A 16,641-nucleotide genomic window follows, 5' to 3' on the forward strand; every position below is an offset into this window, starting at 1 on the left:
AAATCACCTCCTTACTCTAATGCACACTATAGCTACTTGTCCTCATCTTAACCTAAAACTAACTTCACATGATTGGGACATGTTTTTCACTGAGTTCTGTCCCAACAAAATGAATGAGTAATACAAGTACACACACACACACACACACACACACACACACACACACACACACACACACACACCTATAAGTTGTTGCACTGGTATGTGGTTACGACTGCATTTCCCCAGTACGACCACACCTTTGATAAAGCATGGCAATAAACCATAAACATGTAACATCCAGATACTGGATATTAGAACGAATATATAACAAGTTTTGGTGACATTTATTCATACACTATTACATTTATTTTTGTATATGTAAGATATTCTTATAATATTAATTAATAATTAGATATGTTAAGTTACAGCTAGATAAAGCTAAAACATTATAAAGAAGTAACTAAAATGAGCCTCCACCCCCATCAAGATAGCAAAATATGGAGCCAGTAAAACTTGATCTACTGGGCCGAGTGCCCACACTTCATGTCTTCACAGAGTTTCCCAGAACTTAACTTGTACTTTCTTCATAATCTTCATCACAGACAGAATAAGAAATAAATCAGGAGAGCAGGGTTAACAATAGTTCCCAAATAACTTTAAAATTCCCTAAAGGTCTAATTAAACAGCCTTTTGTGAATATTACCTGAATTTAACAATCAGTCGTGATTGTCTGACCTTGTTCTGTGATTATGGTATGCTGTAGGATGTATCATAACATATTAGTCATAGTGTCAAGAAGGATATGTGTCAATAGCTTCCTATCAGCAAACGTATTAGGAAGTCAGAGCAGTTTCCAGGAATCCTCTTTTTTTTAAATAGGGAGAGTTGATTGCCTGGAATAACTGTTGTGCAAAGTGTTTAAATAGGCATTGAAGTTCTTTGCTGAAATAAAAATACATAGTACTGGATTTGGTTTATTGATTACTTATGTATTCTGTGATAATGTAGATATAGAGGATTTATATTTTAAAAGGTGCAAAATAATAAGCAGTTAAATATAAATCTGACTGAGATGCTTTGCCATGAACTTAAACACACCGTTCATCCTTGCAAAATCTCAAATGTGGCTGAAACCAATTCTGCAAAAAAGAGTGATGTGAACAGCTAATTGCCAGTTAATGCAAAAACTTTACTGGACTTCAAGCCAGTCATTACATTTAGGAGGATTTACTTTTTCCCATAGGATCAGGTAAGTTTGGATAACTTTTCCCCCTTAATAAATAAAATCATTTAAGAACTGTATTTTAACTTGTTTTATCTTTGTCTAATCTTAAAATTTTTTTGATAATCTGAAGCATGTAAGTGTGACAAATATGCAAAAAAGGAAGGAGGTGAATATTTTTTCACTGCATTATGTGTAAGTCAATAACAAAGAGGTTTGTGAAAACTGAACAACTTATTTGCATTTAAGTAGAAATTTGAAAACACCAGCTGGTGAAACATGTAATTATGGAAATTATTCAAAGTATTGTCATTTTAAAAAGATTTAAAGTTACAATGTCTAAAATATCACCACTAGATGTCAGCAGATTGCAGCTGAATTCTGTTTTATCACTCCCAATTCAAGCGCACCATGGTGTTTTTATGCTAGCTGTGTGCCCCCTGTCCTGGGTGTTGAGCAAAGCAACCAATATGGCAAGTATACCTTAGTCCTAGCTACAGTAGCCACTGTAGGACAAAAAGCTCTGGCAACCATTCATCTGTAGGGAGTGTAGGCTGTCGGGAAGCTTACCTCATGTGTCAATATGTGTCAGTGTTTATTTACTCTGGAGGAGGCTGTAAAACTTTGTGAGAGAGTCTGACTGGAGATGGTCCATGAAGCTTGCTGCTGGGGAGCGCTGCTGTTAGCTGGTGTTAGTGACGTTTTCTTTTAAATGGATATAACCTTGTTGTTTTAAATAACTTTTAAGTAACTGCTGTGCTCTTAAGGAAGCAATACATTTTTTATTAGGTTATTTAAAAACATTGTACATTGATTATGTTGTACAATTTTGACACACTGATTAGTGTGTAATTACATCTTAAAAATACATAGGAGCAGGCGCCAGTTTGTGTAAGCTGCCATGTTGACTCACCATCTTGAATACAGTGGCCAAGATAGACATTGCAGTTCCACCTAATCACACTTTATATATGTGGCTAGATACGTAGTTTGCCTTGTGGTTTAAAGATCACAGATGACTCTTTCAAACTACATACTGCCATTTAATAAATTCAACAAAGTGCTGGAAACACTCCCCGGAGATTTTGAACCATAATGATAGCATCACACAGTTGCTGCACATCCATGATGCAACTCTCTTATTTCCCCACATCTCAGGGGTGCACTATTGGATTAAAATCTGGTGACAGTGGAGGCTATTTGAGTACAGCGTACTCATTGTTATGTATAAGAAACCAGTGTCAGATGATCTGAGCTTTGTGCCATGTCAGAAGATGGGTACACTGTGATATAAAGGGACCATAAAGGGACATATGTGGTCAGCAACAATACTCAGCATTTAAATGATGTTTAGTTGGTACTAAGGGGCCCAAAGTGTGCCAAGAAAACATCCTCCACACCATTAGATCACCAGTGTACTGAACTGTTGATAGAAAGCAGGATGAAATCATGCATTTATGTTGTTTACGCCAAATTCTGACCCTACCATGTTCCGAATGTATGTACCGAGACTCGAGATTGTATTTCCAATCTTCTATTATCCAGTTTCAGTGAGCCTGTATGAACTTCTTAGCTGACAGGAGTGACATGCGGTGTAGTCTTCTGCTGCTGTAGACCATCTGCTTCAAGGTTTGACCAGAGATGCTCTTCTGCATACCTTGGTTGTAACGAGTGGTTGTATGAGTCACTGTTGTCTTCCTATCAGCTCCAAGCTGTCTAGTCATTCTCCTGTGACATCAACATCAGCTTTCTGAGCATTTTGCCCAGATAACTGCTGCTCACTAAATATCTTCTTCAAACCGTGGAGATGGTGGTGTTGGAAAATCTGAGTAGATCAGCAGTTTCTGAAATACTCAAACAAGCCCGTCTGGTCACCAACAACCACGGCATATTCAAAGTCACTTAAATAGCCTTTCTTGCCCTTTCTTGATGGGCAAGAAAGGCTATTTAAGTGATTGAACATGTGATTGAACAGCTAAATGGTAATGGACTGTTTCTTATATAGCGTTTTTCCTACTCTCCCGGAGTATCAAAGCAGTTTATACAACATCCCACATTCACTCATTCACACAAGCACTGTCTTCTATGCTTTATAGTGCTTACTAACATTCACACACATTCATATTCCGGTGGAATCGAACCACCAACCTCAAATGTTCAGTTCACCATTAACTTTTTAGAATTATTTGAACATTATAAAAAGTACCTAATGAAGTGGCCAGTAAGCATACAGATCCGAGTATTCCCTTATTTATGAATAACAATATTCGACCGTAAAGAAATCTCCGGTCAGGCATATATATAATATGAAAGGTTGATACGTGAGGTCTTGTGTAATTCTCTTTGAAAAAATAAAAAAGTTTTTTGCAGCATCCTCTGCTGCCGCTAACCCTCACCCTGCCAGCCTACGTCACGTCGCTGAATCAGCTGCGCTGCACCACAGAAGCGTAATTTACGCACATAATTTTCAGGTGAGTTTTTGCTGGAAGAGTTTACCTGGCCGCAGGTGCAGGAGTGGATTTCTCAACTCTTACGTGACGTGTGTTCAGCAGATGAAAACACGCAGGAACGTTTCCAAATGGCCTAATTTCTTGGACAAGTCGCAACAGGACGAGCAGACTGATCTCTGGCTGCGTATCTGCGCGCGCGTGTTTTGACATTCGTGTTGCTCCACCTCCGCCTACAACAGCTGAAGTCGCAGCTGAATCGCACTGAGGAAGCGCACAGCAGTCCGTGAGGAGAGAGAGACAGAGCGACAGCTGACGATGGCGGAGAATAAGATGGGCCCGAACCTCCAGGCTGGAGCCGGAATCTTTGCGAAACGGGTCCAGAAGTCCTTGAATCGAGCCCAGGAGAAGGTGAGCCAGAGGAGATCCAGTTTTTAAAAAAGTTTCACTGACCCCACGCAACGTCTTGGCAGTACCCGAGAGTCACTGCCACGGGTCTGTTAAACTACGAGACGGACATACTCGGGCTTGTTTTATTAAGCTGCTCAGTGTTGAGGGCTGGAAAAGCCAGCATGAGAGAGAGAGAGTGAGAGAGAGAGAGACCTTGCCATCGTGTCCCCACGATGACAGGCTTTCTGAAGGGCGTGTAGCTTCCACAGATTTCGCTTCTAAGGAGGGTGGTTGGTTAACCCCCCACTGATTTCACTTTTGAAATCAGTGTTTTTTCTTTGTGTGTGTGAGAACTGCTCGACTTCATCACTGCTGCCTTTTCAGCTGTGTACCGTTACATGGTTTATAAGGGCATCAATCAATCTGGACGCGTTTGCGCACTGTGATCCTGACCACAAGACAGGACTCAAAGCAGTCTGCACACTGTGCTGTACCAGACTGAGCCACGTACTCCAGTTCATGCGTGTGTTCACTGTTAACCTCACTAAACTGGCCCCTTTACCACTAATAAAACGGTAGCTTAGATTTCCCCTGTCTGAGCAGCATGCTGTTGTTCACTGCTATGCAGCTGTGTGCGGACACAGAAATGCTGCCACTTCCTGACTGTGCACTTCCTCTCACTAGCTGTGTCTTTCTCGGTTTGTGGTCAACAAACTTGAATTCACCACTCCACCTAAAAACAGCAGCTACAAAGGCTTGCTTTTTCGGTACAGTGAACACTAAAGGGCTGTTTTGGGGCGACTCTGATTTCTGTGGTGGTAAATTAAAGAATGGGCATGATGATGAGAGCTTTTATATGCAGATTTCAAGTCAAAGGTTTCATACAGCTGCACTCGTTGGGCTGTGAAGGGCTCAGAAAAAGTTAGCCACGTGTGTCTGGTTAAGTTTTGGGATGGGTGTAAATGGTGCTCTATGTAGAGCAGGGGTGCCCAATCCTAGTCCTCGAGAGCTACTGTCCTGCAGCTTTTAGATGCATCCCTACTCCAACACAGCTGAATCAAATGGTTTGATGACCTCTTCAGCATGCCATCAAGTTTGGCAAAGGCCTGATAACAAGACATTCATTTGATTCAGGTGTGTTGGAACAAGGATGAATCTAAAAGCTGCAGGACAGTAGCTCTCGAGGACTAGGATTGGGCACCCCTGATGTAGAGTGTTAGCCTGGTTAGGTCAGTATATCCCCACTGTCAGATAGATGCACTTTACATTACACAGGTTTATTTTGTTATGTTGAAAGTGTGTGTATCAGTGCATGTCGTGGTCACAAACCTTTAAAGAAACAACAGTCGCCTGTATTTTCTGTGTCTGCAAAACCTATTTTTAAGTTTTTTCAATGTGAGCCTCAAAAATTCATCATTCAGTGATTGTACTACGCAGCCAGATGCTGGAGGCACAGTTTAATATATAGTTAAAAAAATATGTAATTTGGTCATAGATTGTATTTTAAAGGTGGTGACAAAGTGGTGTAAACTTTCTAATGGCCGTCAGGGGGCAACATGGCTGGTTGCAGATCAGACATGTTGAACATGTCCTACATGTCTGTGACCTCAGTAAACGTCTGGACTCAGATGCTGGTTTCAAGTCTTGGTGAAAAAAGCATGATGTTAATCTCGTAAATTACGGTCTTTCTTAGGTTCAGAACAGATGACAATGCAGGATGTGATTTAGGGTGGGCCTACCATGTGATTAGCAAGGTGCTGCAGTATGAGCATTCAGGATCCTTTGGTTTCTTAGCTCATCTCGTCTCGTTTCAAAACATCAAGTTGGCGGCAGCCAAAATGCCAATCTTGAACTTTCAGAATCAAAGTCTGTAAACCACTGGTGATGTGATGGGAGCCATTTTTTGTTTACAGTCTATGCACTAAACAGACCATTTGAATGTGAGGAAATGTCGGTGCTCTCTTGTTGTGGGGGCCCTTGAAGCAGGGCTACTAAATAACTAGAGGAGCAAGCTGAAATGTTTTTTACTACATTCCTGTTATACTACATGTTGGACTGCCTACGCATCATTGTGGATCTAATATACAGCATCAGCAAAAACATCACGTGAAGGAGAACACCATGAATTAGGGCTTAATGTTATTGCATTTATTTAGTAAAAAAAAAAAAGTGTTACAAATGGTGGAGCTGAATTACACAAACGGTCACCCATAAAGTAACTCAACAGTTCTGTGGGAGATTCAAGTGTGTTACACCTGCTAAATATTGGTAAAATTAGGTGAGGGCTGGTGAACTTACTACTTGCAGTTCCTAATTTTTCTATTTGCTTTCTTCAAATTCCAACTTTAGGCGATATTATTTAGTTGCACTTGCATGTACTCCACAAGACCTGTAGGCAGGCTTTGATATAGTTTAACTTTAATCTGTATGAGCACACATCATTAGTGGTAGAAACCTCTCGTGGCGTATTGTTAAAATTTACTCAATCTGATTTTTTTTTTTTTTTTTTTTTTTTTTATGCTTTCAGGTCCTTCAGAAACTGGGCAAAACTATGGAAACCAAAGATGAGCAGTTTGAGCTCTGTTCCCAGAACCTCAACAAACAGCAGGTACTCTAGCAGCGTAACCACGGTTTCTAAATGGTAGTCCTCTGCTTTCTGCTCTGAAACCTTAATAAAACCCTTTAACATCTTTAATCTCGAAGCTCATTTGTTTCCCTTTTTACCAAAATTCTTCACATAATTGCAACAGGGCCAAAAAGTGTTTTGTGTCTTTTTTACCCGCACTGACGTGCCAACTCACAAGTTCAGACAATCATCCTGGCCTTGAAAACAGGAAATGCAAGACGGAGCTCCTGCCTATTTTCTTATCTGTTCTGTGTAAATACGACTTACTATGTCTCCCCTAGAGATCTGTGTGCAGCATTATCCTAAACTGTAAAAGAGCTGTCATAGGGTACGCTGACATTAAAGAAGGGTTTTTACAGGCTGACGAACTGAAAGCCTGCCTCAGTCTGGCCTTTCTGAACGGCTCTAAATGTAGACTATTTAACATTTAGAAAAGAGGAAGTAAAACTACTTTCATTTTAAAAGCAACAAAATGCCTTCATTTATTGTTGCGCACTGGTATGATCTGTATTCCATGTTACTGTATTAATGCTGTAATCGCTGCCGCCGTTAGGCTTCTGTTGCTCAGTTTTTAAGTTCACCGAGTGGCAAACAACTACACTACATACTGCAGGGAAGTTGCCGAAGAGCAACAGGAAGGAAGTCTACCCACTGACACTCCATGCTGCTTTCACTTCACAAAAACCACATAAGATATTGTGATTGTTATTTAATTTAAACTCCAAGTTGTGGTGAGACTGCAAGGAGCTGCGATCTCAAGCAAACTGATGCAGAGAGAGTTCCACAGCAAACTCTAACAGCCTGCAGTCCAGCTGAAGCACACTGATGTCAAGGAAATGATGCAGCACTATTTTCTTATATTGTCCAACTGTTACTGGGCGTCACTGAATTGAACTTTTCTCCTTTCTTCCTGCACGCAGATTGACGGAAGCAGGTTGTTTAAAGATGTCAAAGCCTACTATGCAGCAGTGAAAGGTGGGTTTGGAAAGCATGGATTGAATCCCCAGTCTTACTGAGGGGAGAAGTTGAAAACTAGGGAAGTGAAGTTCTTCTATTTTTTTTGTGTGAGACTTTTGCAATCCTGTCTGCGTTACCAAGTTGTAAGGATCCCTGATCCCGCCTTAAAAAAAATAGCAGACGCAGCATTGCGTTTGTGAGTCATGTATGAGAAACCGTTGTTTTTCATGTTGTCAGCTTTTGCGCCTGCATTGTGAGTTCCAGTCAGGAAACTAGTGTTGTTTTGGCCTTTGTAATGTGGGTGCAGCAGCAGCACCAGAAACCTTAAAAACAATACCACCATGGAGCCGTTTGTGCTGCAAGAAGGTAGATGGGTTTATTTCCATGGAGTCATGACTACATTTTAAGATTTCTTTTTTTTCTTCCTTTTTACAGGCATCCATGAAACATCTAAGCGGCTATCCCAGACACTGAGAGACATCTATGAATCAGACTGGGATGGAGTGAAAGATCTCGCTGTTATAACAGAAGTAGGATTCTGATGTGTTTTTTGTGAATGTGCTTTAGCCACAAACTGGATATAAAGTTGGATGCAGCCACCGTTTTGTTTGGGAAGTCCTATTTTGGTTGCCCCCCCCCCCCCCCCCCCCCCCTGTTTTTTGGTAACTAAATGCCACAAGCACAGGTTGGGATCTGACTGTTTGAGGACTTATCAGTCACAAGTTAGGCCAGCCCTTCTTTATCGTCAATCTAGTAACTCTAATTTACAATTTGGGCATTATTTGTCTTCACCATGACTACAAACGAGCAAATGGGGCAATAAACTGGTCCAAAAATTGTTTACTGAGGGCATGGATTAATTGAGAAGAAGGCTCATTTTTCCATAGATTTCTATACAACCAGACTATAAAGGATTTGCCCCCTGCTGGCCATTATTAAAGAATGCTAGTTTAGGACACTTACACCGGCTGATGTCTTTCCTGTAGTTAGATCCTCCCCCTCAACCAGTCATGGCAGATGGCCTGGCAGAGGTTTCTTCCTGTTAAAAGGGAGTTTTTCCTTCCCACTGGCGCTAAGAGCTTGCTGACTGGGGGTCATCTGATAGTTGAAGTTTGCTGTGCATTATTGTGGGGTCTTTAGCTTACAGTTTAAAGCACCTTGAGGTGATTGTTGATTTAGGTGATGTTGACTGTGATTTGGCGATTTAAAAATACAATAGAATTAAACTGAATCCTACTGATACATTTTTTTACTTAGGACTACTGTGGATTATGTCATCAATATGTTTCACTGGCTGGAATCACACACTTCTTTAAAATATTAGTGACCTTCATGCAACCTTCATGCATGTACTAACAAATGCCCACATTTAAATGCAAGTTCACTCTCTGGTGTGATGTCCAGCAACTCACGAGTTGAGGAGAGTTTGGATATTATCTTTCTGTCTTGAGCTGCTTAATTCCAAAGTCCTTCTAGAAGCAATTCTCGCCAGCTGCTCAATGCAGAGAGTTGACACAGAGTCTCTGGCTAAAACAAACAGTTAGTCTGAAATTCAATAATTATGCTTACCTACATTGTTGCTACAGTGAGCAGGTATATCTGCCACTGCACAGCTGAACTTAACTATGCTGTGATGTAGTTGTGAAGAAATTCACCTTACAAACGAAATATCCCTGGTTCTGGGAGGAGAAGGGAACGGGTCACAAGCTAGAGTACTGTTAGTGCTGATCCCAAGCCCAGATAAATGGGAGTGTGAGTAAGGACGGGTATCCAGTGTAAAATTTGTGCCAAATCAAACATGTGGTTCTATTTGCTGTGGTGACCTCATGGAAAATAAAGGAGCAGCTAAAAGTACCTTCATCCAGAGTCAAATAGTCAAGTTATACCCATTTAATACAGATATTATATTATATTATATTATTTCTCCTAAATCATAGTATTTCTTTTATGTTATAGTATTTTGGCTAAATATAGTAATTCTCCTAAATTCTTGTATTCCTGAGAAGTTGTCATGTTTGTGCTAAGTTACAATATTTCTGCCAAGTTCTGCTATGTTATAGTATTTCTGCCAAGTATTATGTTTCTTCTGAGTTATTGCAGTTCTGCGAAGTAATTACATTTTTGCTAAGTTGTTATGCTTCTGCAAAGTTAGTACAATTTTTGCAACTTTTCAGCTTTTTCAGCTATTTTCAGCAGACAGCTTCAGCCGTACAGCATTCACACAGCATTTTTGGAGGAAATGCAAATTTTTCTAGTTGTCTTAAATATTTATATGAGACATTTAAAATTAGACTAATGCTAGGCTAGCAGCAATATGTTAAACACAGACCATGAAACGTCAATGAAAATATCTTTGTAAGGATGAAATGACAATGGATGGAGAGCATTGGCCGAGTACTGGGTTAAATTACCCACCAAAGCCTGGAATGTCTACTGTTGACTAACTGTCAACTATAAAGCGATGGCCTTTTGTGGATGGGACGGTTTCCATTAGCAAGTCAGCTGTCACATTGGACATACTGTGACTGAAGCTTTCCATAATGTGCAACACTGTTTGTATTCTTGCCTATTTGTGGCTTACAGTTAAACTCCTGTTCCCATTGCACTAATGTGGCACCATCTGTGTTTCTTAGAGTGAAGACTTGCTGTGGAACGACTATGAAGAGAAGATAAATGACCAGCTTGTCCGCACCATGGAGAACTATACAAGCCAGTTTCCTGAAGTCAAGGTAAGCCGACGCTCAAATGAGTCCTGCTAAACAGCTACTGTGGTCTCTCAAATGCTAAGAGCTGTTTGAATTTCAATGTTCACTTTGAAAAAACTGTTTTTCAGGAACGAGTTGCCAAGCGGGGACGGAAACTGGTGGACTATGACTCAGCACGACACCACCTGGAAGCGCTGCAGGGTGCAAAGAAAAAGGATGAAGCTAAAATAGCCAAGGTAGCATAACTAAAGCCTGCGTGGCACAGAGTGCCGGCTGATAAAGACGTCTGATCTTGACTCTATTTTCTTCTTTTAAATCCTCCTTAACAGGCAGAAGAGGAATTCAACAAAGCTCAGAATGTCTTTGAAGAAATAAATAACGAGCTGCGCGAGGAGCTGCCTGTTCTCTATCAGAGGTATGTTTCACCGTCAGCAGCAAGTAGACAGAACTAGCTCAGTGGAATCTGGATCATGAGTGGATAAATAAAAGTAGAATATGGATGTAGGTTTTTAAGACTTAAATATTTAGACCATTCTTATATGAAATCACCTTTCAGATTAAATTTATACAGATTTTTATTATTTTGGGAGCTTTTATGTTTGTATTAGATACAAAGTTGAGATGACAGGATATACACTATATTGACAAGTCCCGGGTCACCTTCACGTTACACCTACAGGAGCTGCTCGGCCGTGGAAACCCATGCCATGAAACTCCCAGTGTGGAGTTTTTGTGCTGATGTTAATACTTCATGTGGTTTACCACTTGGTGGCTGAGTTGCGGTGATTCCTAAAGGCTTCCACTTTGCAATAATACTACTTGATTGTGGAATATCTAGGAGGGAAGACATTTCACAAATGGACTTTTTGCAATGGTAGCATCCTGTTACGGTACCACACTGGCATTCAGTGAACTTTTTAGAACAACCCATTATTTCACAAATGTTTATAAAGGGTAGACTGCATAGCTAGGTGCTTGATTTTATACACATGTGGCAAAGAGACTGAAAACAGCTGAATTCAAAGAGAGACGTGGACCAATATTTTTACATAGCGTACTTTGTTGGCTTGTATGTTTAAAGGTACATCGGCTAATATAACTGAAGCTAAGAAGAGTGTCACGTGGACAAACTTAAAGATCAACTTTGTCTTTTTGTCTGTGCAGTCGGATAGGTTGCTATGTGACGGTCTTCGAAAACATTTCCAACCTGAGGGATGTTTTCTATAAAGAAATGAGCGGGGTAAGACGTCACACATCGCCTTCAACTTCCTCACTCTCTCACCCGTAATGTGAATTGAAGGTGGACGGTGTGCTTGTGTTTACAGTTGAACCGTGAGCTATACAATGTGATGAAGAAACTGGAGACTCAACACTCGGGCAAAGCTTTCATCATCAAGGGCCTGAACAGGTAGGGTGTTCTTCTGCACGTGTTGCATCATTTGAGGCAGCTGCGTGCGCATTAAGAAATGTCTTGTCTTGAAATGCATACAAACTGTCTCTCACCGGTCTCAGGCTTAAAATAGCCTCCTGTGAAACCAAAATAATAACTGAAAGATGCTAAATTGGTTCTTACAGCTGAGAGGAGATGAAAACAATGGGAAATAATGTGGGTTTGCGTGCATAGTAGAGACTTCCATTGCTGTCACTGTGTTGCTCAAATGTGGACACTTGTTTTTTAGAGTTGTTTGTTTCAGTGTCGGAAGCAATAAGATGGCCACATAGCCTTCTGAGTGGAAGGCGTTGCATACATAGCCTTGCAAAAGTCTTATCTTTGAAATAAATTACACACAGACATGCAAGGGTGTGGCACAAAAGTGTTTGTATTCGTATAAGACTGCTCAGTTCTTCATGAAACCAAATTAAATGAAATACTCTAACCACATTTTTTTCTCTGACCACAATTTTTTCTAACTTGCATCCTGTACTGATGCTTGTGGGAGTTTGTTCTTCGTGTTTTTCGTAAACCAGGTTGCAGTTTGCCTCCGTACTGGATCTTTAAATGGGCTGTAACTCAATAAACAACAAAATCTTAAACTAGCATTCATTTTCAGTGCTTCCTATCTTGTAGGAACCGAGGGTGGGGGAACTCCAGGCCTCAAGGGCCGGAGTCCTGCAGGTTTTAGATGTGTCCTTGATCCAGCACAGCTGATTTAAATGGCTAAATTACCTCCTCGACGTGTCCTGAAGTTCTCCAGAGGCGTGGTAATGAACTAATCATTTGATTCAGATGTGTTGACCCAGGGTGAGATCTAAAACCTGCGGGACACCGGCCCTTGAGGCCTGGAGTTCACTACCCCTGTTGTAGACAATGAAACTTTGTAGAGGATGATCGGGATCCATTTTAGCTCTTCATTAAGCCAGAAGACCTTGCTTTTTCAGCGTGAAAACTACCATCATTTAAATTAAAGACAAAAAAAAATTAATTCAAAGCATTTTGAGAATCTCAAAAATCCCAAAAGTATCCTAAAGTATTTCTACAGTGTGTCAACCACAGGCTTCAGAATGTATAGTACTGCTTTGGTTTATTAATTATTTTTGTATGGGGGGAAAACAACAGATTTGCACCTTCGATTAAACCATTTAAAGCTTTTTAGTGAGTCATGTTAGGTATTACGAGTAAAAATCTTTCACTATGAAACACAGAGGAGTCTAAGATATGTTATGCAATAATATTTGGCCCATGCTTTTCACTTTTCTTTGATGTACTTTTGGCTCTCTCTCACGGTGCTGCTGACACAGGATAAGTGTGGCTTCCTCATCTTAGCCACAGCTCATTCTCATTAGGGCTAAATGTCAGGTATACTATAGGCCCAGATGTGTCTGCTTGATTCTGTGCAGTATTAGTTGAATTAGATCAAATTATAAAGGCGTTTTGAGGCAAAAAAAATTTGTCAAGAGTGTTCGAGAGCTCTGTTGCAATTGCAGGTCATTGCTCCTTTAACAGGAAAATAACCTAAAACGGAACTCTACAAGTACTGAGGTTGGCTGAAAACACTATGTAGGACTGTTGTCTGTTGATTTTTGCCTGCATTCCTCACCGAATTCAGTGCAACATTGGATACAAATGTAACTTGTAGATGGGAGGAACCCACACTTGGCAAATGTCGGGGAGTTTGCTTCAGCATCAAGAATAGCAAACTGATACTTGCAACAAAGTTCAACTCATCTCACTGAAAATTCTAGATCTTTAAATAGAAAGGTTCTGCTACTTTTAGACACTTATTTTTTTCTTTCCTGTATGCTGGGGTATTAATGATAACTCGGCCACAAATAATGTGCTTTTGTTCTTTAAATAGCACAAGCAGCAAGTCAAAGAAGAGAAAATCCCTGGTTATATCCAATCCCATACCCTGCAACACCGCTTTCCCAGCTGACCACGTCTCCGTGCATTCCCAAAACGGCAAAGATGCTGCACCCTCTTCCCCTGTCCCAAAGACTCAAAGCATTGCTGAAGAAAGCATCCCAGCAGAAGAGAGCAGTGTCCCTTCGAAAAGTGTTAGCTCATCAGATTCCGATCTAAGCTCAAGTGGCACCGGCTCACCCAAGAGGCAGTCGCTATGTGACAATGACAACAGTGACAGGAGCGACACGAGCAGTCAAAATCCAGAGGCAGCAGCTGCGTGGGAGCCCGCTGAAAGCCAGGCGGAAGACAGCAAGGAGGGAGAACCAAAGTCAGAGGCAGCAGCAAGCCAGGAGGTCACTGATCCCTTGGATTCTGCTGGTGGCGATGCCCCACATGAGGCTGAGAGCGATCCAACATCAGAGGAAGCCAGTACCAAACCAGCACCAGTTCCAGCCCCTCGTGTATCCTTCCGCTCCAATGAAAGCCCCCTCTTACCTGCTAAGGAGCAGGAGGATTTGGACGAAGGGTTAGAGTCAGGAGATGAATCGGGTTCCTCCAGTCCACCAGGCTTCCTCTATAAGGTACACCCTTTATCTTAAAGCAGCTACAGCTGACATTTCTATAACCGTATAGTCCCCCTAAAATAACCTGGAAAGTCTTAATAATTTGTGTGAACTAAGCCTTTAAATGTCACAGCCGTGTGGTAATGTGGAATAAAACAGCTTTGTTTTACACCAGGGGGTGGCACTAGAGAGCCACGCAGCATCTGAAGAAGGCCTGCTCCAGTTTGAAGAGGGAGACGTCATCATGGTTCTTGCTGACACTCAACAGGTGTGTTTGTGTAGTGTGTACTTGTAAATCATATCTTACTTCCCATTGCACTCTAGAGATTGCACACATCCTGTACATTCTGGACCTGGACATGTCATTTAGGCCACTGTGTTTGTTTCTGGCCTTTCTGTGGAGGCACTTGCTAATGTGCATTTTATCACATGCCTGCATATTTCAACCCACCAGCAAATCAAAACAGTCCAGTTGTTTGCAGTGGAGGTGATAGTTTGTACAACTAAGTTTGCTGTGCTGATCAACTTGGAATAGTCGTCAGAATCTATAATCAAACCAAAATGCACTGCAGTTTACACTACACTGTAGTTTAATGTAGTAGACAATGTTCAGTATTCTGAATATCTACAGCAGAGTGTCTGAAATGGCACATTACGCATTATGGATGTACATCAAATGACAACACGGCAAAATTTCACTGCTGTTGTTCTACCTATTGCATGTTTATGAACTTTTGCATCATTTTGCTCCTCTGATAACACAAAGTACCAAATTCTTCAGTAGTGAGGATGACCCTAACCCTAACTTAACTTTTTTGCGCTAAATGGTAGCATAAACAATACTGTGAATGTGCACTAAAATGACAAGGTGATATTTTAACATTCACTACAATAAACAAGCCCACAACAAAAAATCTGCTTTTAGCCAATTAGAGTTAGCATCATCATGGATGCTAAATCTTATTTGTTTCTATTACAAAGCCAGTTGTTGCCACTATTGAGGGCAAGGCATGCACAGTGTTCCACATTTAACTCTTCTGCACTAAATGGTGGGATAAACAATACTGTGAATGTACTTGTGCACTAAAATGACAAGGTGTTGGAAGCATGGGATTTGAGAGAGCTTTAGCTTTTTGTTACAGCCGTAACAAAAATTGGATTGAGCAGCTGTAAGATGAAGAGACCTTAATGGTCTGATCCCTGGTTGCCAAATCTGGTCAAAGAGACATGAAACTTCACAAACTAGTGTGAGAGGCTCTGCTTCCCCTCTGGAGCTGCTCTGAGTGAGAGGCAATGTACAGTACAGGGGTGGGGATACTTGTGTTCTTCCAGTTCGGTGCTTGTACATTTTTGTACGTTCCGTTTACATTCCTGCTTTCACCTATGGCTGCGAGCTGCGAGTAGTAACTGAAAGAAAACAAGTAAGACACGTGGCAGAAATGAGCCGTGTCTGAATGATGTCTGGGCTCACCCAGACCTCTGTTATTAAGGAGCGGCTCAGACTAGTGTCACTGATTCCAGGCATTAAAGGAGCTAGTCGAGGTGGTTGGGTCATCTGACAGCGATGCATCCTGTCCACCTCCTAGATGAGGCGTTTCAGATATGTCCACCCAGGACATACCGGAAAGATTGCCTTGGGATCAAGGAAGGTCTAGGAATGTCTGCTTATGCTGCCCCATGACCCAGACCCGGATGGTACAAAATGCATGAATGGACTCTGTAATCAGATGTGTGGCCTGTGAGGAAAAAGATTACTTACAATGATTAAAAAAACAACAACAAAACAAAACAATGTACACAGGAGAAGCACAGGGCTATTTTCCAGAAAACACAGAATTAATTCATATTAAGCGCTGCTCTGATCGGGATATTTAAATAACAATGGCATTCAACGAGTCCAGAAAAACAGATGGAAATGCACATTTGGCTTCCCATAGATGACAACTGTTAACCTTCTAAGTTGTTCATAATTTTAAATCATTTTTCAATTTCCATTTCGAGCTTATCTAGCGATTTTTCACACTCCTTTTCTGGTCACGGGTGAGTTTGAGTTTACTTTCACGGACTGGTCTCTCAGTCACTGTGTATACAGTGTGGAAATGAATTCAGAAGCACCATTTCACCCTGTTAGTAAATCTTACTGTCATGTACCGAGTATCTAATCAGAGGGTGGATTTGTTTCCCTGAGTCCTCACATGTGTTTACTGTGTCTTGCAGGAGGAAGGTGTGGTGAGGGGGGTCAGGGAGCAGAGCTGGAACGAGCACCAGGATCTAGAAAATCACTCCGGGATCTTCTCGGAAAAACTTATCCGACCCATTAAAGAAGAGTGAGGCAATAGTCACTGCTCGGTCTGTAATCGGTTTCTTCTTCCATCAGGCACTTCTGGTGACTCACATGCACACACA

General features: G+C 41.2%; 1 protein-coding gene across 2 annotated transcripts; it reads left to right on the plus strand.

Moving 5' to 3' along the window:
- Window positions 1-3,739: 3,739 nt before the first annotated feature.
- Window positions 3,740-16,641, plus strand: bin2b (bridging integrator 2b). 2 transcript variants are annotated; one of them, XM_013269989.3, is made up of 12 exons: window positions 3,740-4,062; window positions 6,569-6,649; window positions 7,588-7,642; window positions 8,060-8,154; window positions 10,258-10,353; window positions 10,458-10,565; window positions 10,659-10,744; window positions 11,494-11,569; window positions 11,655-11,737; window positions 13,626-14,253; window positions 14,411-14,503; window positions 16,453-16,641. In XM_013269989.3, exons 1-12 carry the CDS (start codon window positions 3,970-3,972, stop codon window positions 16,564-16,566), a joined length of 1,608 nt encoding a protein of 535 aa, XP_013125443.1. In that variant the 5' UTR covers window positions 3,740-3,969; the 3' UTR covers window positions 16,567-16,641. The 2 variants fall into 2 exon arrangements, with proteins under 2 accessions (XP_013125443.1, XP_005450161.1); XM_005450104.3 differs by lacking the exon at window positions 3,740-4,062 and adding an exon at window positions 5,166-5,270.

The sequence above is a fragment of the Oreochromis niloticus genome, linkage group LG5 (assembly GCF_001858045.2).
Source record: "Oreochromis niloticus isolate F11D_XX linkage group LG5, O_niloticus_UMD_NMBU, whole genome shotgun sequence".
NCBI lineage: Eukaryota > Metazoa > Chordata > Actinopteri > Cichliformes > Cichlidae > Oreochromis > Oreochromis niloticus.